Below are 26,398 nucleotides of genomic sequence, written 5' to 3'. Positions count from 1 at the left end.
AAGACATAAAACATATTGATCCAAAAAATAGACAAAGTTTCTTCACCTTTATTTAAACTCTTTATTTCTTTGAGATTTATTTTCAACATAATCAAAGTTACCCATGAAATTAAGAAAAGTCAAACATTCACAAAACTGTTGAAACAAAATCGTGTGTGTGTGTGTGTGTGTGTGTGTGTGTGTGTGTGTGTGTGTGTGTGTGTGTGTGTGTGTGTGTGTGTGTGTGTGTGTGTGTGTGTGTGTGTGTGTGTGTGTGTGTGTGTGTGTGTGTGTGTGTGTGTGTGTGTGTGTGTGTGTGTGTGTGTGTGTGTGTGTTAGAAACAATGTTTCATTTTTAAATAAACATTTAACTTTTCAGTGTCACGTGATCTGCTGGATTTCTACAGTTTATATTTCTAAACCAATCAGAGGAGAGAATCTGACTGAGCACCTGAAAGCATCGTCGCTGTTCTGTGGCTGAAGACAACGACGCTTCAGTGTCTAGTCGTCCATCAGCTGCTCCACGTGTTGAACCACAGAGCGAGAGTCTGACGCTGCAGCTTCCCTTCAATCGTCCCGCAGCAGGTCACATGATCCTCCGTCCCGCAGGTCACATGATCCTCCGTCCCGCAGGTCACGTGATCCTCCGTCCCGCAGCAGGTCACGTGATCCTCCGTCCCGCAGGTCACATGATCCTCTGTCCTCCTCGTGTTTGTCCGCCGCCTGCAAACAAACAAACATTCAAATGAAACATAATTTTAAACGAATGGGAGCAGATGACAGTAAGCGGCCGACGACAGGAAGCGGCCGACGACCAGCGTGACAAGTGTTTGTGGATCTGTGACTCACTGTGACATCACACGATTCTGACTCTGGAGCTGATTCATAAACCGGGTTACAGATGCTGCGGCTGCAGCCTGTGTGCGGAGCCTCTTCCTCCTCCTCTTCGTCCTGTCGGAGACAAAGACAATTCATCTGATCAATGGAAATATTCTACACCAATAAAATACAACAGGCTCATAAAACACGTGTCATGTGAGCAGTGGTGTCCATATGCCATAAGCCCCGCCCCCTGCGGTCTGGCTGCAGTAGTACAGGTCATAAGCCCCGCCCCCTGGTGACCTTGAAGTAGTGGAAGTTGAAGGACTTGGTCTCGTTGATATTGATGGTGTTGAAATTGATGGTGTTGATATTGATCATGTTTATATTGATCATGTTTATATTGATGGTGCTGATATTGATGGTGTTGATATTGATGGTGTTGATATTGATCATGTTTATATTGATGGTGTTGATATTGATCATGTTGATATTGATGGTATTGATATTGATGGTGTATACATTGATCATGTTTATATTGATGGTGTTGATATTGATGGTATATATATTGATCATGTTGATATTGATCGTGGTGATATTGATGTTGTATATATTGATCATGTTGATATTGATGGTGTTGATATGGATCGTCTCTGACCTTGAAGTAGTGGAAGTTGAAGCCCTTGGTCTTGTTGCTGTAGAAGTTGTATCCCACACACCCGCCCGCCGCCACAAGGATCACCAGCAGTGTCACGCCCACTCCCATTCCTGCCTTGTGGCCCACTTGCATCTGGAGAGCCAATCACAGTGGAGGTTACTGCTCGTGTGCAGGAGAGAGGGAGGGACGCTGTTGTCGTGATGACACTCACCTCGTGGCGAGGGGGTGGGGCCTTCAGGGCTCCCTGGAGAACATGTATGATCCCGTTGGAGGCCAGGATGTCCGAGTCGGTCACGAAGCGATCGTTGATGTAACGGGACGACTGAGAAGAGAACGTTGCCATGGTAACCAGCGTCTTTATTATTCATTAATATCATTTACACAATAATAATAACAATTCTGACCAGAGCCGAGGGGTCGAGCAGGTCGGACACTCCGACCACCATCAGACTTCCAACTCTCGTCCGCATGCGACTTCCGTTCCTCAATTCGCTGAGCGGCAACGCTCGTCCCTCGGACAGGTGGAACTCAATGTCCCGCTGAGACAGAGTCTACAGACAGACAGGTGAGGACAGACAGTTCAGGACAGACAGGTGAGGAGAGACAGCTGACACAGGATGTTGGTTGGACACTGACCTGGTTGCCGGGCAGCCCGTCGTTGTCGGGGACGAACAGCGTGGATTGGACCGTCAGGTTGCTGAGACGCTGCACAAACTGTTTTCCTGACGATGACGTCTCGGAGTTGTTCCGGATTTGCTGAGGAAGAAGAACTGAGGTCACGATGACATCATCAACGTGAGACGTTTAAGCGGCCGCGGTTCTGCGATGACGACTCACCGTGAGGAAGTTGGAGAAGGTCGGCGTGGATGCGAGGACCTGCAGCAGGTTTCCTGTGCACCTGAACCCGTCTCCGACGAAGCCCGGCTGGCACTCACAGCTGACCTCTGACCCCAACGACATCATGCTGATCACTGATCAATAAACTGATCGCTCCAGTTTACCATTTCTTTTTAAACCTGATGAGCCACTGGACCTTGAATGTCACGTGACCTCAGATCAAAACGTTTGGAAAATAATTTGTGGATAAATTCTCGTTAAGTAAAATATATTTTTTTATCTTCCGCCTTTTTATATTTTTCTTTATTTCTTCGTCAAAACAACATCAATGTAAAATCAATATTGAATCATCAGCCCGTCGTCCCTCCTCTTCCTCACCCTTCCTCCGGTAGCAGAAGGCATCCCACGTCTCGCTCAGGTTCCTCCGGACGCCGTAGTCCACGATGCCGACGTGTCCGAAGCCGCAGTTGGGGTTGGAGTAGGTGGTGGGGTACGCCGCCCGGGCCTCGTCCAACCAGCCGACAGCACACATGTTGAGCCCGCCCTGCGGAAAGCGGCGCCGTTAGTCGGCGGACGCCACGCGTGACCTGCTGCGGCCGTGTTGTGTTCACTGACCTGCTGAGCATAGGCCAGCTGCGTGTATGTGGCCAGGCCGCCTCCCTCTGCGGCGCAGGCCTGCTGAGCCCTGGTGTAGTTGAGTTTGTACTGCCCCCTGTCGGAGCGGAGGTGAAACACACCGAGCGTCGCGTCTGCACACAAACACAACATCAGCTGATCTGATCAGGTGAGCGGTTGTGATTGGACCAAGAAAAACAACGTGATCGATACCTTCAAAGTGCAGATCTGTACATTTGGCGTCTTGATGACATCGTCCGTTGTCTTGGAGACAGCGGCTGATTGGCAGCTGTTTGACCTCACAGGTCACGCCGTCGCCGACGAAGCCGGCTTTACACGTGCACTTCTTCTTGCCCTGCGCATGCGCACACACACACACACACACACACACACACACGTCAGGACCGACGACACGTCGAGAGTCAGACCCTGTAAAGTGATCGGAGGGTCGTCCTCACCGGAGCCGTCATGGTGCAGGTGGCGTGTTCGTGACAACCGCCGTTGTCCACGGCGACGCAGGGGTCGACGGGCTGACAGGTGAATCCATCTCCAGAGTGACCTTTAGGACACGAGCAGCTCACCTGTTCTCCTCGCTGAGAACACTGAGCTCCTTTAGCACAGCCGCCGTTCCACCACTGACACATATCCACCACTGAGGACGACATCAGAGATAGTAACATTCTCAGGAAGTGATGTCATGCTGAGTCATATCAACGCGTGTTCATGGCATGTTTACCTGTACAGGTGAATCCGTCTCCTTCATAAAGTGTCCGACAGACGCAGGTGTTGTTTTCCTTGCAGACGGCTTTCGGAGAACAGGACGGAGAACAGTCCAGGACTTGAGCTGGACGAGACGAGACGAGACAGAACTGACACGACTGACACATGCCCGTCACTATGTCGCCATGACAACCACACACAAGGTGACTCACCCTGCTCGACGTCACATCGCTCTCCGGTCCATCCCGCCTCGCAGAAACAGGAGCCCGTCCCTCTGCGCCCGTCATCACATGACGCGTGTTGTGAGCAGTTACAGGCTGAAAGACAAAGTCTGATGTTCAGTTCCTGATGCCTTCAGGGTCACGCGGCTTCAGGGTCGACTGTCACTCAGAGAACTGCTCACCTTTACAGGTTGGCCCGAAGAATCCGTCACTGCACTGCTCACAGGCCATGCCCCCGAAGCCCGCGTCACAGGTACAGGTGCCGTTTCCAAGGTGACCGTCATCACATTTCCCACGATTACCGCAGGGGGAGCCAGCGCCGCCTGGACACACTGGACCCGTCCATCAACACAGGTTCATTAATGATGTCACCACGTCAAAGTATTAATATTAGTATAAAATATAATTGTCAGTTTCTTATTTTTGCTTTTGTTACTAAGTAAAGATTAAAATGATTATTTAAAACAAATACATTTTAAAAGTCTTGAATAAAATGATTTCGTCATTTCTTCCTTTTCATCATTTTCCATAAAAAATAACCAGATCTTAATTTTCAGGTTTTTTTATCAAACCGATCTGAAGTGTTGTTAAATGCAGCGATGAAGCAGCGATGAGACGTTGTCTCACCCAGACAGTCTCGTCCGTGGTAACCATGACAACACTTTGGTTGCCAGAAGTTGACGGTGCAGACGGAGAGACAGCCAGAGTTCTTCGTCACAAACATCTTGGGCAGGTCGCACTTCTGGATCTCCTGAGGCAGACCATCAGAAACTCATCAGATTTATAAAAACATTCATTATGTGTGTGACGATGAGGATGGGGAGGATGAAAAAGATGAGGATCAGACCTTTTGTTTGGACCCTTTCGGGCATCGAACAGCCGAGGTGCTGCAGATTCCGCAGCTCATCTACCACAGAAGAAGAAACAAGACGTAAATCAAACCAGATCCAGAAACGAGGGACCGGCTGGAACCGGTCCTGGACGTCATTAGCATGTGAGCTAACGTTAGCATCTCTTTCTGATATTCACTGACCTGAGCAGTTTAAATAATCTATTGAATATGAATCATAAATAAAACACTTCCTGAGCAGCGAAGAGAAACTGATTAACACATCAAGTTTTTTTACTTTGTTGTTTCAGTATTTTTTGGAACATTATTTATAAAACAGCTGTAGCTGTAGCCACCGGCCTCCGCCCAGCAGGGGGCGCTGCACACAGAGGCTTTACCTTCAGGTCAAAGCTGCTCTGTTCGTCACAGCGCCCCCCCAGGCTGGGCGGAGTCAGCAGGCAGTCGATCCCGTAGGCGAGTCCGCCGGTGAAGACCAGGTGTCTCTGCACGATCCGACACTTCCCGTCGTTAACGAAGATTTCTCCCTGTTGAAGACGAAGACGATGGTTAAGTGAGCGTCATCACCTCATCATCGTCACGACTTCTCTTCCTGTCGTACTCACGATGTCGTCCGTCCCTCCGCAGTTGAAGGAGAGTGACGAACCCTGAAGCGTCCGGGCCGAGTCCAGGTGGATCAGACCTTCAGCGTAGATCTGAGGGAACAGAGAAGATCTGAGATCCAGTTCATACACGGAGAGCAACATCTGGTTCGGATCTGGTTTGATCTGGTTTTTGATCTGGTTCGGATCTGGATTGGGATTCCTCAGGGATCAATACTTGGTCCAGGTGAAATAAATGAATGTAAACAGAATTATAAGTGAAGTCTGATGTCATTATATGCTGATGACACACTATTTTACCTTCATATAAAAAACTGTGACTTTCATGCTTCATATCAAAAACTGGATGGAAAATATTTTTCTCTAATGTTCCTGTGAGTATCAGATGTTGTTCTTGATCTCGTGTTACAATCGATCAGACTCTAACTCAGTTGATCTGAACGTTCAGAAACAATATATCTATAAAGTAATAAATAATATCATCTGTGTGTAGTAACATGAAAACGTGTTTGTGTAACGACGACCTGTTGATGTTTAAATAAAGTTGTGAGTGTTTGAACCGGACTCACCCTCTGGCCCTGCAGGACGTGGTACTTCAGGTACTCCACCAGCTGGGGGCGGTGGTCTGGGTGGAACAGGAAGTCCCTCTGCTGCTGCGGCAGCGACGCCATGACGGCGTCCGAGGGCATGAAGACGGTCGTCCCGTCACTCAGCAGGTCGACGACCCCAGTGTCCTGAAACACACATGAACCATCAGCACCACATGACCGTGTCTGGCCAATGACAGCTTGGGGGCGGGGTCTCACCTGGAGCAGCTTGTAGAAGCTTCTGTAACCATGACGATCAGCCACGTCGGTCAGGTTCAGCTGAGTCAGGACAGAAACGTTATTGATCAGTGAATTCACAGTCGTATTATTGATTGATCAGAAACTCATGGAAAGATAAATTTTGTGAACTGACAGCGACGTCTGGATCCGTGTCGACGTCGGGAGGCAACAGAACCTTGTCGATCTCGTGGAAGATGCCGTTGATGCTGATGCCGTCGCTGTACGTGACGTTCACCTGGTTGATGAAGATGTTGCTCTGAAAACATTCAACATATCAGTTTATTAATAAAACATCGTGATGCCTGAGCCACTCAGGACGCTCGCTGTGATTAGTCACCTGGGAGGAGCTGGTCGTCAGGACGAGTCCCGACAGAGACGTCAGGTTCCGGGGTCGACTGAGGTCGGCAGGAAGCAGCGTGTGACACATAACGATGTGGCTGCGCAGGATGGCGCCGCACGTTTCTTTACGTTTGCTCGTCATCATTGACCTCAACTAAAAAAGTATCAGAGGAAATAACCTGTTGTTATCATTTGACAACTGTGCTTGTCACTTTCTAATCAGCGACAGATTCACGTCTGATGTCTGATCATCACCCTGCTATCGGCTGCGAAGGCGGCGCTGCTCGGGACGAAGACAGTGAACGGGCCGCGACCTCTCAGAGAAATCTCAAGAACCTGGAAGAAGAGTTTCAGCTGCTTAGTCAGTTTTCACCTGCAGGAGGCGACAGAGAGAAACATCACTCACCGTCAGCGCCAGGTAGAAGTCTCTCAGCTTCCTCGTCAGCATCTCCTGCACAGAGACGGACGTTAGGTCACAGAACCGGGTCACGGACCGGACAAGGTCGTGATGTCACGAGTCGGCCACTCACCTTCGCCAGGGTGCCTTTGCAGGTGAGTCCGTCTCCAAGGAAGTTGGACCTGCAGGTGCAGGTGCGGACGCCGGGGGCGGTCATGTTGCAGCGGGCACTCTGGTGGCAGCCGCCGTTTTTCTGGAAACAGTCATAGACACGAGCGGAGCTCTCTGATTGGTTCACAGTTCTGACAGAGTCACATGCAGCCTCAGCGTCACGTGAGTCACAGAAATCAACAGCTTAAGGTCAGAGGTGAGGCGGGACATGCCCCTTTAGGAGTCACCATTATTACCTTCAGGCAAACGTTGATCATGTGACAGTTCTGTCCGTCACCTGAGTAACCGTCAGCACAGGCACAGGTTGTCTGCACAGACGGAACATGACATCATTCATCAATAATCAATAATCAATAACCACCAGCTCGTGTCGGTCTGTACCTTGTTCGGTCCGACGTGGACGCAGTCTGCGTTGGCATGACAACCTCCGTTTCCTTCCAGACAGGCATTTATCTCTGAGGGAGACAGTTGAGTGTTAATGTGAGGACAGAAGACATAAATAAAGATCATTTAAATTCTTCATGCAGGTTGAGACGACACCTACCAACGCACACGAGTCCGTCGCCTGAGAATCCGTTGTTACAGACACACTCCCTCCGTCCGGGTCTCGTCCGCTTACAGACGGCGTCCAGACTGCAGCCGCCGTTATCGTCCACACACGGGTCAGTGGCTGCAGACACATTCATACATTCACTCATTCACATGTTCACTGACGGACACGCCCCTGGGACTCAGGTGAGTCACACCTGGGTCCCAGGTCACCTCAGTTGACCTTTACCTTGACAGGAAGTCCCGTTCCCCTGGAAGCCGGCAGCGCAGAGACACCGGGGTCCGGATAGTTCGATCACACAACTGTCACACAAAACACAACACGGACACTGTGAGTGGAGCAGCGGGGGGCGGAGCCGCGCCACACAGGGGGCGGAGCCGCATCACACAGGGGGCGGAGCCGCACACTGACTCACTTCACTTACTTTGCACTACTGTGACATTTCACTGAGCCGCACAAGTCGTCAACTCCGGACTCGACCTCTGCAACACACCACACGTCATCAGATATATACACTGTATACACATATATACTGTGTGTATATAATATTGAATATATATTATATATGTGTCTGAGCTGTTTCCTACTCTCGTCACAGACGACTCCTCTCCAGCCGACGTCACACTCACACGTCCCGTCGCCCGTCAGTCCCTCGCTACAGCGTCCGTGAGAACAACGACAGACTGAGGAGACAGAGTCACACGTTACTGTCTGTTCTGTCTGTACTGTAACCAGTAGTACTGTAACTGCCTCTACTGTCTGTACTGTAACTGTCTGTAATGTTACTGTATGTAGTGTAACTACTACTACTGTAACTGTCTCTACTGTCTGTACTGTTACTGTATGTACTGTCTCTGTCTGTACTGTCTCTACTGATACTATCTGTACTGTCTCTACTGTTACCCTCTGTAATGTTACTGTATGTAGTGTAACTACTACTACTGTAACAGTCTCTACTATCTGTACTGTAACTGTCTGTACTGTTACTGTCTCTATGTAACTGTCTGTACTGTAACGTCTGTACTGTTACTGTCTGTACTGTAACAGTATGTACTGTAACTCTCTGTACTGCTACTGTCTCTACTGTCACTGTCTGTAACCGTCTGTACTGTTACTGTCTGTAATGTTACTGTCTCTACTGTAACTGTCTGTACTGTATGTACTGTCTGTACTGTTACTGTCTGTACTGTAACCGTCTGTACTGTTACTGTCTGTAATGTTACTGTCTGTACTGTCTCTATTGTTACTGTCTGTACTGACACTGTCTGTACTGTCTGTACTGTATGAGGAGCCTTCACCCTGATCACAGTGGACTCCATATCTGCCGCTCTGGCAGGTCTCACACGCCGTCCCGTTGAAACCCGAGTTACACCGACAGACTCCGGTCCCGTTGGTTCCGTCAGAACACGGTCCGTTACCGGAGCAGGGCCGAGCCTGCGGCCCGGGACACGGCTCGCAGTGCGGCCCGAAGAACCCGGCGCAGCAGCGCTGCACCTGAGGACAGACGAGATCTTTGACACCTTGGATGGACAGAGTGGACGTGATGAACAAAAACCACAATATGATTAATAGTCGTAATCATAATCATAACGTACGATAGTCTTCCTCAGGCAGGAGGCTTTACAGCCGATCGTCAACAGTCGCTCTTCTTCGAACATGCGTGTGAACATACACTTCCTGCTTCTGCCTGGTTTCTGTGGAGAACAGTCAGTTGTCTCTTATATTTATTTATCATAAATTCATTTTCTATCACAGTTGAGTCTGTTTGGTCTATGTTTCTTTGATTGATCAGATTTAATCGTAGTTTGTGAAATGTCTCAATAAACCAAATATAAGCGTCATGAATGTTTAGTTTCCTGTGGAGAAATAAAACTCAAATACAAACTAAATACTTATGGATCACGACTGTCTGAATATTTATGGAGCATCTGAAGTTTGTCTCTTTGTAGGAAAAGGAAGTGGAAGCTGAGATATTAACGTCTGAGGTGACGAATCTTTTCTCTTCAGTTCATCTCACAGAAAATGACAGATTTCATCACTGACGATCAAAAATGATGAGTAGATGTTAGATGTTAGATGTTAGATGTCAGATGTCAGAGTAGAAAATCAAGTCGTCTGCAAACTGCAGACTGAAGTTTTTCTCTTCCTGGATTTGTTCTTCTGCCTGTTTGTGGACGAAGGTTCAGTTTCTGGTTGTTCTGCTGTTGGATCAGTGATCAGAATATTCTGGTTCTGAGGTTGTGAGGTTCTCATGGTTCTCACCTCGGGGACGGTCTCATTTGGGCAGATTTTGCTTCGTGGGAACAAACAGTCGACACAGGTTTCCTGTGGAGAAAAGAAGAGGTTGATAAACAGCCGAGTTTGTGTCTGTGACTCTTCGGTTCCTCGGGTTCTGTACCATGACTTTCTTGTATATCGCCTCGTCGCAGCGGTTCCTGTTGATGTGGAGAACGGCCGACAGACCGTGGATCACTCCGTTACCGCTCAGGATGTTGGAGGAGTTGATCTGAGCGTCGTTCACAAACAGCTGCAGGAGAAGCAGAGAAAGAATCAGAGACAGAGTCAGAGATCAGACGAGTGACGGCGTCAGACTCTCGAGGCTTCGGATCAGAACCTTTCCGTCTCGAGGGAAGATGCCGAGCTGGAAGGAGAATCCCAGCAGCGTCTGTTTGTATCCTCCGGGCTGCAGGTCGGTCTTCAACAGGCGCTCTGCTGCCACCACGTGGTAACGAGTCGTGTTCACATCCTGTCAACAGAAGTAACAGACATGTTTCTTCACTGGATGAATACGTCTGTTGACCATTTATTGTTCACTGGACTTTGTGAGCAGTACCAGAGCCGTCGCAGACGTTTTTTGAAGATAAGTGCTGACGGCGGAATCTGTCGGAGCGAATACGGTGAACTCGTCGTCCTTTTGGATCTCGTCTGTCAGGTTGTAATCCTGAACGACAAACACCACACACAGTTAGAGTGTGTGTGTGTGTGTGTGTGTGTGAGTGTGTGTGTGTGTGTGTGTGTGTGTGTGTGTGTGTGTGTGTACATACGATGAGATATGATCTGAACAGAGAGAACTCTGGTCTCAGAGCGAGCGTCCCCAACAGCCCTTCACTCAGTTTCCTGTCAGGAACCAGAACCTGAGGATGAACAGGAAGAGAATGTCCGTCAGTCTGAGACGTCCAAGCATCATCAGCATTGTCATCATCATCATCATCATCATCATCATCATCATCCTCATCGTTAACACTGTCAACCCTCTACCTGGTCGATGATGTGGATCAGTCCGTTGGTCGCAGTGATATCGGATGTGGTGATTGTGGCTCCGCCCACAGTTGTGAGCTGATGAACAAACAAATGAACATCGTTAGAAAGTTTATGAGCCACAAAGTTCAGAGACGGTTTCTGTTGCTTAGTGACGAGTTTGTTTCTGTCAGACGTCAAACTGGACGAACACAGGATGACGATGTTGCCTTCAGTAAATAAAACATTCACGTTCAAACGTGTCTGAAATTTATCTGGTTATGATCATGAAGAAACAACGAGAAAGTACAAGTCCCCTCTGTGGACTCACCTCATTGGATGTTGAAACAGGAAGAGTAGTCTTGAGAAGTGAGGTCAGAGAGGAAGTGGAGCTCAGGCTGGATGACGGGTGGTTTCCAGGGATCATATGATTTCTGTCAGATATGAAACAACATATTGATAAAGTGCTGAAACACGTTTCATTAGAATCTGTGAAGTGAAGACGATTTGAACCTGATGAGACTCGGCAGGTTTCCCTTCGTTGTCCAAAAGTGTTTATCGTCCGCAGACATTTTGTCGACAGCAGCTGAAGATGGAACCAGGAGCGTGAAGTTCTGGTCCGACAGAGACACTCCGGCGTCCTGATGGAGGAACAGGGAGTCAGTGATGAAGACGTCGGTTTGACCAGGTCTTAGTTCTCAGAGTCATACTCACAGTGGTCCACCTGGAGAACTGGGACGCCTCGAGCAGAACCACCAGCTCCTGGAATGTCAGGACAACAGACAGTGAACACACCACAAGGTCTCAACAGACAGTGAACACACCACAACAGCTCAACATGGCCACCGCTCACCTCTTCCACAGTGCCAAAACACAGGTGTCCGTCTCCCAGGTAACCGTCGTCACAGACACACGTCCACTGAGACGACAGCCGCCGGCAGCTCGCCTGAGGGGGAGGAGGAGACACCATCAGTCATGTGACTCTTCATCGTCTGATCAGCTGTTCGTCAGGAGGTTGTGATGTGTCACTCACCAGGTGATGACAACCACCAGAGACACTGACGCACTGATTCACTGCTTCACAGTCACGACCGTCTCCTTGGTAACCGGACTTACAGCTGCAGTCACTCTGCCCGGCAACAGACAGAACAGACAGTTATTCTATATATAACAACGACCAGTGACTGTATATAAAGACGATCAGAGACAGACGATCAGTGACTGTATATAAAGGCGATCAGAGACTGTATATAAAGACGATCACTGACTGTATATAAAGATGATCATTGACTGTATATAAAGACGATCACTGACTCTATAAAAAGACGATCAGAGACAGACGATCACCGACTCTATATAAAGACGATCACCGACTTTATATAAAGACGATCACTGACTTTATATAAAGACGATCACTGACTGTATATAAAGACGATCACTGACTCTATATAAAGACGATCAGCGAACTCTGATGACATCATCTCACCTGTCCAGGACCCACGTAGATGCAGGTGGCGTTGCTGTGGCAACCCCCTCTGTCAGGACCGTCACAGTTGTTGATTGGTTGACACTCGTCTCCGTCCTCCCTCCATCCTGTCAGACACTGACAGGAGCGAGTCCCTGCCCCTGTCTTTATACATTTGGCCTGCAGGGGGCAGCGACGGACAGAGTCAACACGACACATCAGGACAGACGAGCTGCTCGTCACTGAAGAGAGACTTACGTTCACGCTGCAGCCCCCGCGGAGAGGCGGGGCACAGGGATCTGCCTCCACACAGGTGATACCGTCACCCTGGTAACCAGGTTTACATACACACCTGAAAACACACAGACACGAGTACTGACTCTTCACTGCCCCCTGCTGTTCATCTGACGGTGCTGGCTTCAACAGCTCAACAACTCACCTGATCGTCCCCTCGCTGAAGTCACAGTCTGCGTGGGCGTGACAGAACTGACCCTGAACGCCACAGACCGCGGTCTGTCGATCGCAGAACCGCCCGGTGAAGCCCGGCAGACACGAGTCCACTTTACATCCGCCGTTTGAGTCCGGACGGTTGTCACACTGTCCGTGGACACAGAGACAGGCTGCGGACACAGAGGTGAGGTCAAACGCTGCTGACATCACACCTACCTGTATGACATCACGGTGAGAGGAGACTCGCACTTACTCGTGTCACAGTTCGGTCCGTGTTTGTTGGAGGAGGAGCAGTACTGACAACGAGAGCCTCGGAAGTTCTGATCACAGACACATGACCCGTTTTCAGCGACCCCCTCCAAACACTGTAAAAAATAAAATTCACTGTAAAAAATAAAATTCACTGTAAAAAATAATCAACGCTTCGCCCCCCCCCCCCCCCCCCACCCATGAGTGGCATGTTGCGTCTGACCTGACCGTGTCCTGAGCAGGGTGTCTGGTGTCCCCCTGGACAGGGACCGCAGTCCGGACCATAGAACCCTTTACAACACGCTGGAGTCTGAACACACAGACACACACACACACACTGTGATGAAGATCACGAGACGTGACCTAAAGCTCCGGAGAAGCCTTTAACGGGACCTTGGTGTTTCTGAGGTTCATGAGTCTGTTTCTTTACCTTCACAGTTGCGTTGCAGAGCGGCGAGCAACCGGTTGCCACGATGTTGCCGGGCACACTGCCAAAGGTGAGCGTGTACACACATCCAAAGATGGAGGCGCCCTGATAAACAGAGAGACTCTGAGACACTTGTACGGAGACAGAGGGTGAACGGAAAGTGAACAGAGTGAGATGTCTTACTGTGTAAACTCCAGACGAACACTGCGACAGTTTGACCTTAGAGCAGCGCACACACTCACCCTGGAAACAAAAGTCCAATAAATTCACTGTAGAAGTTCTGAGGTCGGTTTTCCTCCGTTGCAGATCTGAGGTCTGACATCTGACATCTGTGATCTGACATCTGACATCTAACATCTAACATCTAACATCTAACATCTGACATCTGACATCTGTGATCTGACATCTGACATCTGTGATCTGACATCTGACATCTGACATCTGACATCTGACATCTAACATCTGACATCTGACATCTGTGATCAGACATCTGACATCTGACATCTAACATCTGACATCTGACATCTGTGATCTGACATCTGACATCTGTGATCTGACATCTGACATCTGACATCTGACATCTGACATCTGACATCTGTGATCTGACATCTGACATCTGACATCTAACATCTAACATCTGACATCTGACATCTGACATCTGACATCTGAGATCTGACATCTGTGATCTGAGATCTAACATCTAACATCTGACATCTGACATCTGACATCTGACATCTGAGATCTGACATCTGACATCTGAGATCTGACATCTGACATCTGACATCTGACATCTGACATCTGACATCTAACATCTAACATCTGACATCTGACATCTGACATCTGACATCTGAGATCTGACATCTGACATCTGACATCTGACATCTGACATCTGTGATCTGAGATCTGACATCTGACATCTGACATCTGACATCTGACATCTGACATCTGAGATGTTTGAATAACACTGGAACGCGAGTCATTTCACCAGAGGAAAAACGAGCGTCTTGTTTCTAAACATTGTGTTTGTGTGTAACTTTTAAAACTCAACCAGGTTCAACCCACAGGACCAGCAACTAAAATCAAACATTAAATATCAGATCAAATCGAACATAGAATCCTATTTGACTGATCAACACGTCCATAAATAATAGCGTCTCACCCTGACAGTCTTTGTCTCCGTGATGTCACACCTGTGGGGCAGCACAGGTTGGATGGAGGGAGGAGTCAAGACTCCATCCAGCACGTACAGACGTCCGTTCTTCGCTTCCACAGCCGCCTCCAACACGGCTGCTCCGTTAACCAGGATCTGACCCTGAGACACAACAGGCAAGAAAACAGACGACCCTGAATGCAACACCAACAATACTAAATTAAAAATAACAAAGAGACAAAGACACACTTACGTTTTCTGTCACGTTGATTGTCAGAACCTGATTGGCCATTGTCACAAGTGTGGGACTTGACACAGCGTTGTAGACTTCCAGCTTCAGATCAGGAAGAGAATTCATCGTCATCATCATCATCATCATGATCATCGTCTAAAGTTAGGACCAACTGGATGAAGACAACAGACTCACCGTGGTGGACTGGACCACGTGGTTCCTGAGGAGCTCCACCAGCTTGTTGTGACCCTGAAGATTCACAACTAGACGTTAGAAAACCCAAGAACGCAACAAGAACCAGGTCCCAGTGAAGACCTCCAGTCCGCATCAGGTCAGGGTCTCAGGTCTCAGGTCTCAGGTGTTTGTGTGTGTGTGTGTGTTCTCACCTCAGTGCTGCTGAGAAACGTCAGGTGTCCGTCAGTCATCGCATCGAAAGCTGAAGTGCTGGGAGCGAAGACGGTGATCGGTCCGGGGAGATCCATGACCGACGCCAGTTCAGTTTTCTGTGGAGACAGTGAACGTAAAGTATTCACCGATCCTGATCCTGATCCTGACCCTGACCCTGATCCTGACCCTGACCCTGACCCTGACCCTGACCCTGATCCTGATCCTCACCCTGATCCTGACCCTGACCGTGACCCTGACCCTGACCCTGACCCTGACCCTGACCCTGATCCTGATCCTGATCCTGATCCTGATCCTGATCCTGTTCACAGTGTCTGAGATGAACTGATCATCTGGACGAAGAGTTCAACAACGATCAGCCGAACTCAACGACGACCACCATCATTATAAACCGGGTCGTCCTCTGAGGACCAGGACCAGGATCAGGATGTTTTATTAATCTGAACAGGAAACTGGATCTGCTCGACTCCTCATGTTCTTTGAATCTAAAGGTGTTGTGCTCAGGAAACTCTTACCTCCAACAAAGACTTGAACGTGTCAAATTTTCCATAGTCAGAGATGATCTTCATCAGGTTCTCCTGAGGAAGACAAACAGCATGAACGAGTGGATCGGTCCAACAGAACCGGGCCTAAAGTGAGAATGCTCTGTACCTTGGGGTCGCTCTCCACGGTGGGCGAGACGCTGTCCATCAGCTTGTTGATGAGATGGATCATCCCGTTGGATGCGACGACGTCAGACTGGATGATCACGCCTCTCTTTCTGCTGCCATGGATACGGATTTTAGTCTGAGTGTCCTGGAAGAAAAGTAACGTTTTGATCTGCGGACGGAGACGAGGCTCAGCTTCATCAGTGATGCCCCTGGTGTGAGACTCTCACCCCTTCCGATGTGTCTATCTCAGCAGATTTTCCAGTCAGGGTGTAAAAGACGTCAGTTTTCTTCAGAGTGTCAAACGGCATCACTCCGGCAACCAGGTGCATCTTACACAGGTATTTAGCTTTGGACAAGTCGGCGGTCAGAGTCCGCACCTGTGGATGGACAACATGAGGCTGAAACCAACATTCCAACAGAACAGTTCTGTCGTCACAAATCAGTTTATATCATCGAGAGCGAGAAACTGATGTCAGAGCAACTGATCGATTCCCACCGAAGTTCCTCTGAAGCCTTTATTGATCGGGACGAACAAAGTGAAAGGACCCAGGTTCTGCAGAGGCCACGACAGAGAACCTGAAACAAGCACAATGTTTTTTATGTTCATGTGAGAACATGAGAACTTTTCAACTAGAAAGTGAGAAGAGATGAACAACGTCTTGGTACCGAACAGGGTGATGGCGTTGCTCAGCTGACCGCTCCACTGTCCTCCAGGTTCTGTGTTCAGTTCGTTCAGATGCTGCATGATGTTCCCATAACACACTTTACCGTTACCGATGTAACCCTGGACACACGTACACCTGTGGGGCAGAAGGACAAGTGTCAAACCTGTAACACGTCCTACAGGAGGGACTGTAGATAAAGTTCAGGTGACTGACTCCACTCGTCCTGGGCCCACGGTGGAACAGTTGGCGTTCTTGTGACAGGAACCAGGTCGACAGGAATCCTTCAGGCTGCAGCCGCCGTCCGACAGGTGATCAAAACCAGGAAGACACTCACAGTGAGACTGAATCAGAGAGACAGAGAACAGAGAAAGACATGATACTCATATGAACGGGTTAGATCCTAGTTCTGATCCTGACCCTAATCTTGAGTCGTAATCCAAGTTCCTTTCAGTGTTCCATTACCTTTCCTGGTCCGTCGTAGACGCATCGCGTGGACTGAGCGGCGCAGCCTCCCTGTCTGGTCTGACACGGATCGATGGCCATGCAGACTCGTCCGTCCCCACTGTGACCTTCGTTACAGGCACACAGGTGCTGGTTCGGACCGGTGTGGACACAGGAGGCCTGGACATGACAGACCCGCTGGACACATGGGTTTATAGCTGAGAACAAACAGGGCCAAAGATTTAATGTGCTGCAGCAATTTTATGTAAACTCATTGTAATATTAGTGTAAACTTGTTGTAAACTTGTTGTAAACTTGTTGTAAACTAGGTGTAAACTAGGTGTAAACTCTGTGTAATCTTAGTGTAAATTTGGTATAAACTTACATAAACACTGATCTCCAGACTTCTGGTGACCAGGTAAACACTGACACACCAGTTTCCCCGTCAGAGCTTCTTCCATACAGCGAGAGTTCGGCTGACAGGTGAGAGCCGCACACTCAGGTACCTCTGCAACACAGACACATCAGAGGTCACAGAGAGGTGACAGGTCACATACAGACAGGTCAGAGGTCACAGAGAGGTCACCGACAGATACTGACCTTGGTCACAGTTGGGACCTTTGTATCCAGAGAAACAGGTACAGCGACCGTCACCTTTTAATCCTGAGTCACACAGACCATGGACACAGGAACACACTGGACAGAAAGACAGACAGAGAGACAGACAGATAGACAGAGAGACAGACAGACAGACAGCCAGACAGACAGAGAGCGACAGAGAGAGCGACAGAGCGACAGACAGACAGACAGACAGACAGACAGAGAGACAGACAGACAGACAGACAGAGGGAGAGAGGGACAGAGGGAAAGACAGGCAGTATTAATCAGTGAATAAGAATTTAATATTGATTTAATAATATTAAAGGTATTGATGAAATCACCTGATCTACAGCTGGAACCAAAACGACCTGGTTCACAGTCCTCACAGGATGTCCCTGCAAAACCAGACTGAGAGACAGACAGGCAGAGACGTGTGTGTTAGTGAGTCCAGGTGTGTCTCCAGGTGTGTGTCCAGGTGTGCGTTAGTGAGTCCAGGTGTGTGTCCAGGTGTGTGTTAATGAGTCCAGGTGTGTGCCCAGGTGTGTCTCCAGGTGTGTGTCCAGGTGTGTCTCCAGGTGTGAGTCCAGGTGTGTGTTAGTGAGTCCAGGTGTTTGTCCAGGTGTGTGCCCAGGAGTGTCTCCAGGTGTGTGTGCAGGTGTGTCTCCAGGTGTGAGTCAAGGTGTGTGTTAGTGAGTCCAGGTGTTTGTCCAGTTGTGTGCCCAGGTGTGTCTCCAGGTGTGTGTCCAGGTGTGTCTCCAGGTGTGAGTCCAGGTGTGTGCCCAGGTGTGTCTCCAGGTGTGAGTCCAGGTGTGTGCCCAGGTGTGTCTCCAGGTGTGTGTCCAGGTGTCCGTTAGTGAGTCCAGGTGTGTCCAGGTGTGTGTTAATGAGTCCAGGTGTGTGCCCAGGTGTGTCTCCAGGTGTGTGGTCAGGTGTGTCTCCAGGTGTGAGTCCAGGTGTGTGCCCAGGTGTGTCTCCAGGTGTGTGTCCAGGTGTGCGTTAGTGAGTCCAGGTGTGTGTCCAGATGTGTGTTAATGAGTCCAGGTGTGTGCCCAGGTGTGTCTCCAGGTGTGTGTCCAGGTGTGTCTCCAGGTGTGAGTCCAGGTGTGTGCCCAGGTGTGTCTCCAGGTGTGTCCAGGTGTTTCTCCAGGTGTGAGTCCAGGTGTGTGCCCAGGTGTGTCTCCAGGTGTGTGTCCAGGTGTGTCTCCAGGTGTGAGTCCAGGTGTGTGCCCCGGTGTGTCTCCAGGTGTGTCTCCAGGTGTGTGTCCAGGTGTGTGTTAGTGAGTCCAGTTGTGTGTCCATGTGTGTGTCCAGGTGTGTGTTAGTGAGTCCAGGTGTTTGTCCAGGTGTGTGTTAGTGAGTCCAGGTGTGTGTTACCTGGCAGCTGCAGGTCCCGTCTCCTCCTGCTCCATCAGAACAGTTTCCCCTCTCACTGCAGGGTTTGTCAGGACGATCAGGACACTCTGAAACGACAACAGGACACAATCAGTCTGTTTGTCGCTCTGTCTCTCTCTCTCTCTCTCTCTCTGTCTGCCTGTCTGTCTTTCTGCATGTCTGTCTGTCTGTCCCTCCGTCTGTCTGTCTGTCTGTCTCTGGTCCATCCCGTCTCTCTCTCCAGCTCCATGGGACCGTCAGCACATTTCAGTCCTGTTGACTGAGAGTCTGCAGAGAGGAAGGAAGTCCTGGTCGCTGCAGGACGACCTGCATCCTGCAGGACGGACCATGTGACAGGACCCCCCACCCGTACCACCCGACCAACCCCCAACCCCCTTCCCCCTGTCCCCCCTCGGTCCTCACCGACACAGTCCGGACCCCAGTGACCAGGACAGCAGCTCTTCACTTCCACCTCCCGGTAACACTCGAAGGAGCAGCCGCTTATGTGCAACTTCAGACTGGCGGTTTTGACGTAGTACCTGAGGAGGACAAACAGTTTCAGACTGTCCAATCAGGTCCCAGGACAACACACACACACACACACACACACACACACACACACACACACACACCTGCAGTCCTGAGCCACGGATCCTGGCGTCCGTTTGTATCCTGACGGACATGGGATCAACACACTGATACTGCAGGAGTGACAGGACGTCCGAGTCCTCATCACCGTCGAGTTCGAGCAGAAGTTCTGACACACACACACACACACACACACACACACACACACATCAGTGAGTTTCATGTTCGCTAATTTGACTCTGGAACTAGAATTTAAATGCATAAATGAATTTGTGAAATTAATAACTAAGAATTAATTTAGTTCAACTAAACTAAAGTTACACATTAAAATAATCAAGACAGTGATTCTGATTAAAGTCTTTAAAATAATAATTTGTAATATATAAATATAGTGACTGAATGATGAGGATGAGGATGATGAAGAAGATAATCTCTAAACTGAGCCCAATTTAAATACAACTCGGATCCAGATTCCTGTTACCAAGGAAACCTTTCCAATAACAAACCAACAAACATGAAGATTAAAACGTTACCTCTTTTGCAGCCGCTGAAGTCTTCGTCATCCTCATCATCATCATCATCATCATCATCAGAGAGACGAGTGACAGCTTCAGACTCAGATCCATGACTCTGTCTGTTCTGTCCTCATGGCTGCACTCCACCTCTTTTCAGCCTCCCATTGCTCCTCCTCCTCCTCTTCCTCCTCCTCTTCCTCTTCCTCGGCCTCTTCCTCCTCCTCCTCTTCCTCCCAGTGTTTCCTGAAAGTCCAGCTCAAAGGAAACTGCTGAATCAGGTGATTTCTCTCACTGTTCTCATCAGGACTCAAACAAAACATTCACACACACACACACACACACACACACACACACACACACACACAAACACAAACCCACACACACGTCTCTAATTCACATACATGTTGTTGATTTCAAACAAACTCATCATATGATCAAAAACTGCCAGGAACAACAAACCAGACCTTCAGTTCAATCAATCATCAATCACCAAATCTCTCTCACTCAGAATTAGTCACTATGTGTCTGACTGTTTTCTTCTAGATCCATCCAATGATTGTGTGTGTTTGTGTGTTTGTGTGTGTGTGTGTGTGTGTGTGTGTTGAATAGCAGGAAATCCTGGAGTGTAAATAAGAATCTGTTGCTCTTCTCCTGTTTCCTGAAACTTTCTGCTCTGTCATCACACACTGCTGATAACACACACACACACACTCTCACACATTCTGCTGACTGTCAGTACAAACAGACGTCGTCATCAATCATCAGATCGTCCAGAACTTTCACCTCAAGTCTTCAGCTTCTGTCAGTTACTGAAACTGTGACTCCTGATCAGGATCAGGATCAGGATCAGTTACTCGACTCAGTGTCATCACTTCTCACGTCTTCTGTCGCTTCGCTCGTCACTAAAAAATCTTTAAGTACATTCATTTTTATTGGATTCAACAGTTGGATTTAATAAATTTGTTAAAACTTCTGTTGTGAGTGTTTTATGAAGGTGAATGTCTGAGTCGTTTCATGTCTATAAAATGAAATTAACAACGTTTTTATCTTTTTGTTAAACAAAACTTATTTTCTGTTTGTTCATGCAATTGTCTGAATTTCAGTTTCAAAAATATAAACACAAGATGATTTAGTCATAAATAAAAGTTTATTGGCAAAAATAAAATACAAAAACATTTTATTTGTTTTGTTTTGTACATAAAAATAAGAATCATCGTGATACAAACTGTGGTCTCCTTCAAAAGATCCAGAACACACAGAACCTGGATCAGGATCCAGATCAGGATCAAGGAAGAAGTAGAAGAAGAAAACTGTTCTACAGTCAACATTATGTAAATGAACCAGAACTAAAACAACAAGTGTTTAACTAAGTATTTCACATGTTTGTTAGGGTGTGATCTTCTCTCTCAGGTGTGATCTTCTCTCTGAGATGTGATCTTCTCTCTGAGATGTGATCTTCTCTCTCAAGTGTGATCTTCTCTCTCAGGTGTGATCTTCTCTCTGAGATGTGATCTTCTCTCTCAGGTGTGATCTTCTCTCTCAGGTGTGATCTTCTCTCTGAGATGTGATCTTCTCTCTCAGGTGTGATCTTCTCTCTCAGGTGTGATCTTCTCTCTGAGATGTGATCTTCTCTCTCAGGTGTGATCTTCTGTCTCAGGTGTGATCTTCTCTCTGAGATGTGATCTTCTCTCTGAGATGTGATCTTCTCTCTCAAGTGTGATCTTCTCTCTGAGATGTGATCTTCTCTCTCAGGTGTGATCTTCTGTCTCAGGTGTGATCTTCTCTCTGAGATGTGATCTTCTCTCTGAGATGTGATCTCTCTCAGGTGTGATCTTCTCTCTCAGGTGTGATCTTCTCTCTGAGATGTGATCTTCTCTCTGAGATGTGATCTCTCTCAGGTGTGATCTTCTGTCTCAGGTGTGATCTTCTCTCTGAGATGTGATCTTCTCTCTGAGATGTGATCTTCTCTCTCAGGTGTGATCTTCTCTCTGAGATGTGATCTTCTCTCTGAGATGTGATCTTCTCTCTCAGGTGTGATCTTCTGTCTCAGGTGTGATCTTCTCTCTGAGATGTGATCTTCTCTCTCAGGTGTGATCTTCTGTCTCAGGTGTGATCTTCTCTCTGAGATGTGATCTTCTCTCTCAGGTGTGATCTTCTCTCTCAGGTGTGATCTTTACTCTCAGGTGTGATCTTCTCTCTCAGGTGTGATATTTACACTCAGATGTGATCTTCTCTCTCAGGTGTGATCTTCTCTCTCAGGTGTGATATTTACACTCAGTCGGATCTTTACTCTCAGGTGTGATCTTCTCTCTCAGGTGTGACCTTTACTCTCAGGTGATCTTCACCCTCAGGTGAGCGTTGTCTTTATTTACAGGTGTGCATGTCGTTCATGCTCTCGCAGCGCCGGCAGCGGACGTAGCAGCACCAGACAAACTTGCACTCACAGCGTTGGACGTGTCTCACCACGTGCGTGTTGTATCCTCGGCCACAGCAGAGCAGGTTGCAGCCGTCCGGTCCAGCAGATGTCCTGTTGCAGCGGCGTCCTCTGGTGCCGGCGACACCCCTCCGCCGGTCCTCCAGGCAGTAGTTTGGAGACTTGTTGAAGAAGATGAGCTGGTGTTTGTCGATGGGGAGGTGACGCTGGACCTTCCTCCTCGTCTTCCTCCTCGATCGGTCCGACACCTGAACGCTCTGCTCGTATCGCTCCTTCAGATAAACGCCGACAAGTTTAAACGGCGCCATCGTCCTCCAACAAGTCTTCACCGCACAGGAACCAGAAACACCATGACAACGACAGTCTGTCAACATCGTCCTGTCAATGGCCTTGAGGACACAGGCAACAAGGAAACAAAGAGACAAGGAGACAGGGGACATGAATTTAAAAGATGGTACTGATCTTCAGTTTCTGTCAGTCGACATGAAGCTCATACCTGAAACATGTCACTGACGTCAAACATCAGAAACTGAACTTTGTTTAATTTTATTCTATTGTTGTTGTTGGTCTGGAGACCTCCAGCTGCCCAGGGCCTGTGTGGAGACCTCCAGCGGCCAAGGTCCTGTCTGGAGACCTCCAGCAGACCAGGTCCGTCTCACCTGGCGTCCGGCTTCCGTGTTGTGCTGGTTCATGGTGATCAGCGTGTAGCCTCCTCTGCTCGTCGACATGTTTTTGACGGCATTGTCGATGAACTTGCGGCTGAACCAGGTCCCGTACTGGATGTGGTCCGAGCAGCCGCCCCAGTGCCAGCCCTCCGCAGCCGAGCCACCGCCCTGCAGTCGAGAATCGCAGCCGCACTCCGTCATGTTGCCCTGACTGCAGGAGCGTGTGACGGCGTGGACCAGCCCTGCCGCCATCACTGCATAGATGAACGCTGTTTCTTTTGTTCCTAAGGGAGGAGGGAGGAGGGGTCAGAGTGATATCATCCAGTGGTAAAAACAACAAGGTCAACAAGTCCCAACTCAAGACTAGAGGATCAACAAGTCCCAAGTCAAGACCAAAAAGTCCCAATTCAAGACCAACAAGGTCAACAAGTCTCAATTCAAGACCAATCAGGTCAACAAGTCCCAAGTCAAGACCAACAAGGTCAACAAGTCCCAATTCAAGACCAACAAGGTCAACAAGTCCCAATTCTAGACTAGAGGGTCAACAAGTACCAAGACAAGACCAACAAGTCCCAATTCAAGACCATCAAGGTCAACAAGTCCCAATTCCAGACTAACAAGTCAAGACAAACAAGGACAACAATTCCCAATTCAAGACCAACAAGGTCAACAAGTCCCAAGTCAAGACCAACAAGTCCCAATTCTAGACTAGAGGGTCAACAAGTCCCAATTCAAGACCAAAAAGGTCAACAAGTCCCAATTCCAGACTAACAAGTCAAGACAAACAAGGTCAACAAGTCCCAACTCAAGACCAACAATGTCAACAAGTCCCAATTCCAGACTAACAAGTCAAGACAAACAAGATCAACAAGTCCCAATTCAAGACCAACAATGTCAACAAGTCCCAAGTCAAGACAAAAGGGTCAACAAGTCCCAATTCAAGACCAACAAGGTCAACAAGTCCCTAGTCAAGACCAACAAGGTCGACAAGTCCCAATTCAAGACCAACAAGGTCAACAAGTCCCAAGTCAAGACAAAAGGGTCAACAAGTCCCAATTCAAGACCAACAAGGTCAACAAGTCCCTAGTCAAGACCAACAAGGTCGACAAGTCCCAATTCAAGACCAACAAGGTCAACAAGTCCCAAGTCAAGACCAACAAGGTCAACAAGTCCCAATTCAAAACTAACAAGTCCCAAGTCAAGACAAACAAGTCTAGACCAACAAGTCTAGACCAACAAATCAAGACCAACAAGTACAGACTAACAAGTCCCAAGTCATAATGAGGTGTGTTGTCATGAAGCGGCCTCACCGCTCGTTAGCTCGTGTCCAAACACCGGCGGCTGCTCAGCGGTGGAGCAGTTCCACCTCTCGTGTCTGAACTGGCTCTGACACTCGCTGACGGCAAGTCGGGCTCCGTCCCGAATGCTCGGCAGCAGAAACGTCTTCTTGTTGCAGAGTTCCTGCTGCCGGGGGTTCAGAGGAAGGTCCACACAGCCCAGCTGCTCCGGTACCATGGCCGAGGTCCCGCCCAACCACCTGAGGGAGACCTGGTTAGTTCTCAACATACAGATCATAAATCATATAATACAGTATGAAGGTATAAACAGTCACCGAGGTCCTGAGGCTCCACATGATCACATTAGTTAAATGTTACATGTTTCATCCTGATCCATAGTCATAACCTTCATGTTCAGAAGCACCAGACTTCATCCAGATGAGTCTTTACTCTTTTTTATAAATATCTATAAATTCTATTCTTGATTCAGATTGAGGTTTTTTTCCCTGCATCTGTTTTTATTAAAACCCTGAATGAAGAACACGTGTGCCGAGTTCCAGAGTGAACTGACGTTCATCAGGAGCAGAAGTCTGGTTCTGTCAGAACTCGGGTGGATTCACATCACATGAACCACCCGAGTGTGTGTGTGTGACTGGATCAATCACCTGCAGATTTATTTAAAGACACTTGTTTTGATCCAGTCACTTCAGATGGATCAGTGAACCAAGAGAACAACACTTTGAGTTATTTGCTGGAAAATTGAATCAAAATGGTGGAAAATAAATTGTCCGATTTTCCACAGAATTTGTTTTTTGCTTGTAACTTTATTTCCATAAAACGTGGAACGTGAGACTTGATCCTCGTGACGTGTGAAGGAGCCGAGCTGAGAAACACGAACTGATCAGATCCACTCAGCTGGTTCTCCTTCATCAACTCATCATAGAAACATCATGACATGTTTTCTCTGCTCAGACTGTTCAGCACTTCAGTTTGTTCGGATCGTTCACTTCAGTAACAAAGTGAATATTCATTTATATGAATCTTCATGTTGATCCGTCGGGAACCCGCGGCTGCGCACTGGAGACTTGAACTCAGCATTTATTACACAGTTTGTTTCTGGTGTCTCTCCTGAGTTCATACAGTTTAACAAAGATAATAATACTAATTATGATTATGATTATGGTTGATACGGAGGCGGACCGGGACTTACATCCAGCTGGCTCTGCAGCAGAGCGGACACACGGACACCAGCAGCAGGGTCAGGGCGCACACGTGCCGCGTCTCCATCACCTCCGACCCGCCGCTCTCAGCGCGAGGCTCGGTCTCATACTCGAACCCGGTCCCGGAGCAGATCCACCGTCCAGGTCCGTCAGTGGGTCCGTCAGTGGGTCCGTCAGTGGTCCTCCGGTCCGTCACTGGGTCCGTCAGTGGGTCTGTCAGTGGTCCTCCGGTCCGTCAGTGGGTCCGTCAGTGGGTCCGTCAGTGGGTCCTCCGGTCCGTCAGTGGTCCTCCGGTCCCTCCTCGCTGTCCCGAGGAAACCTGCTCGAGCTTTATTGTGCAGGAGACCAGTCCGGCTCCCGGACGCTCCTCATTGGACCAGCGGGATTCATATTCAGCAGCTGACGTCAGAGCTGGGCTCCGATTGGCCGGATGGATCGGAGACAGACTGTCTGGCGAATCGATAATCAACTATCGATCACAGTGATCAGAACAGAAGATTTATCATCTGATAAAGTTACATTTTATTTCTTTAAGTTTGAAGATGATTCATGTGTGAACAGGTCAGAGGTCAAACACAAACAGATTCATGTCTTCACAGTTTTCAGAGAGAGAAAAAAAAAACATCATATAAATATTCATAAGTTCTAAGATCCAGCAGGTGAACACGTAGAAAGACAAAGGTACGATAAACATCTGTGGATATAAAAATATAATAATAACAATATCAGAAGAGAATATAAAACATTTCTTTACACAATAAGTCTTTGGCTTTGA

General features: G+C 48.3%; 3 protein-coding genes across 7 annotated transcripts in view; all 3 read right to left on the bottom strand.

Annotated features, from left to right (window-relative positions):
* Positions 1–47: 47 nt before the first annotated feature.
* Positions 48–20,184, bottom strand: stab2 (stabilin 2). Of its 3 annotated transcripts, XM_035616315.2 has the most exons (69): positions 20,046–20,184; positions 19,557–19,681; positions 19,348–19,463; positions 18,928–19,013; positions 17,895–17,961; positions 17,554–17,649; positions 17,339–17,461; positions 16,975–17,171; positions 16,726–16,853; positions 16,514–16,647; positions 16,344–16,423; positions 16,075–16,224; positions 15,849–15,992; positions 15,713–15,775; positions 15,179–15,295; positions 14,988–15,041; positions 14,814–14,894; positions 14,570–14,722; positions 13,594–13,653; positions 13,414–13,515; positions 13,207–13,293; positions 12,988–13,099; positions 12,724–12,904; positions 12,543–12,636; positions 12,306–12,464; positions 11,853–11,948; positions 11,673–11,765; positions 11,534–11,581; positions 11,333–11,460; positions 11,151–11,253; positions 10,841–10,918; positions 10,627–10,716; positions 10,416–10,523; positions 10,197–10,328; positions 9,981–10,109; positions 9,845–9,907; positions 9,178–9,276; positions 8,881–9,076; positions 8,170–8,265; positions 8,007–8,064; positions 7,811–7,884; positions 7,577–7,702; positions 7,414–7,487; positions 7,269–7,340; positions 6,995–7,114; positions 6,871–6,915; positions 6,720–6,800; positions 6,463–6,618; positions 6,259–6,381; positions 6,105–6,164; positions 5,868–6,032; positions 5,302–5,391; positions 5,077–5,223; positions 4,697–4,756; positions 4,477–4,600; positions 4,032–4,181; positions 3,841–3,945; positions 3,645–3,752; positions 3,367–3,560; positions 3,122–3,263; positions 2,909–3,042; positions 2,672–2,837; positions 2,294–2,400; positions 2,093–2,212; positions 1,861–2,007; positions 1,668–1,778; positions 1,457–1,588; positions 829–930; positions 48–702 (listed from the first exon to the last, which is right to left on the bottom strand). In XM_035616315.2, exons 1-69 carry the CDS (start codon positions 20,136–20,138, stop codon positions 547–549), a joined length of 7,710 nt encoding a protein of 2,569 aa, XP_035472208.2. In that variant the 5' UTR covers positions 20,139–20,184; the 3' UTR covers positions 48–546. The 3 variants fall into 3 exon arrangements, with proteins under 3 accessions (XP_035472208.2, XP_047192293.1, XP_047192294.1); XM_047336337.1 differs by having other exon boundaries at positions 8,007–8,265; XM_047336338.1 differs by having other exon boundaries at positions 8,007–8,265; positions 11,151–11,217.
* Positions 20,185–22,171: 1,987 nt separating this feature from the next.
* wnt16 (wingless-type MMTV integration site family, member 16) lies at positions 22,172–25,963 on the bottom strand. The gene is made up of 4 exons (XM_035646758.2): positions 25,614–25,963; positions 24,437–24,663; positions 23,121–23,410; positions 22,172–22,850 (listed from the first exon to the last, which is right to left on the bottom strand). The coding sequence occupies exons 1-4, from the start codon at positions 25,688–25,690 to the stop codon at positions 22,392–22,394; spliced, it is 1,053 nt and encodes a 350-aa protein (XP_035502651.2). The 5' UTR covers positions 25,691–25,963; the 3' UTR covers positions 22,172–22,391.
* Positions 25,964–26,152: 189 nt separating this feature from the next.
* cped1 (cadherin-like and PC-esterase domain containing 1) overlaps positions 26,153–26,398 on the bottom strand; it is a 12,992-nt gene continuing 12,746 nt past the window's right edge. The window contains exon 21 of one of the 3 annotated variants that reach the window (XM_035646690.2): positions 26,153–26,398. This exon is cut by the window's right edge and continues 738 nt beyond it. The gene's annotated coding sequence lies outside the window, so the exon portion shown is untranslated. The other 2 variants (XM_035646697.2, XM_035646706.2) reach the window with 2 other exon arrangements.

Source organism: Scophthalmus maximus, chromosome 12 (genome assembly GCF_022379125.1).
Source record: "Scophthalmus maximus strain ysfricsl-2021 chromosome 12, ASM2237912v1, whole genome shotgun sequence".
NCBI lineage: Eukaryota > Metazoa > Chordata > Actinopteri > Pleuronectiformes > Scophthalmidae > Scophthalmus > Scophthalmus maximus.
Note: the sequence above shows the minus strand (reverse complement) of the source record. Positions and strands in the feature narration are given on the sequence as shown.

Bases quoted from the DNA above. Each gene is read 5' to 3' on its own strand.
- stab2 (XM_047336337.1), bottom strand. From the start codon at position 20,138: ATGGATCTGAGTCTGAAGCTGTCACTCGTCTCTCTGATGATGATGATG. The intron at 15,776-15,848 runs GTACAGAGCATT...TGTCTTCCTCAG, and splicing joins CCGTGGAGAGCGACCCCAAG to GAGAACCTGATGAAGATCAT. The intron at 5,224-5,301 runs GTGAGTACGACA...CGTCTTCAACAG, and splicing joins GCGGAGGGACGGACGACATC to GGAGAAATCTTCGTTAACGA.
- wnt16 (XM_035646758.2), bottom strand. From the start codon at position 25,690: ATGGAGACGCGGCACGTGTGCGCCCTGACCCTGCTGCTGGTGTCCGTG. The intron at 24,664-25,613 runs GTAAGTCCCGGT...GGTCTCCCTCAG, and splicing joins TGCTGCAGAGCCAGCTGGAT to GTGGTTGGGCGGGACCTCGG. The intron at 23,411-24,436 runs GTGAGGCCGCTT...CTCCTCCCTTAG, and splicing joins TGGACACGAGCTAACGAGCG to GAACAAAAGAAACAGCGTTC.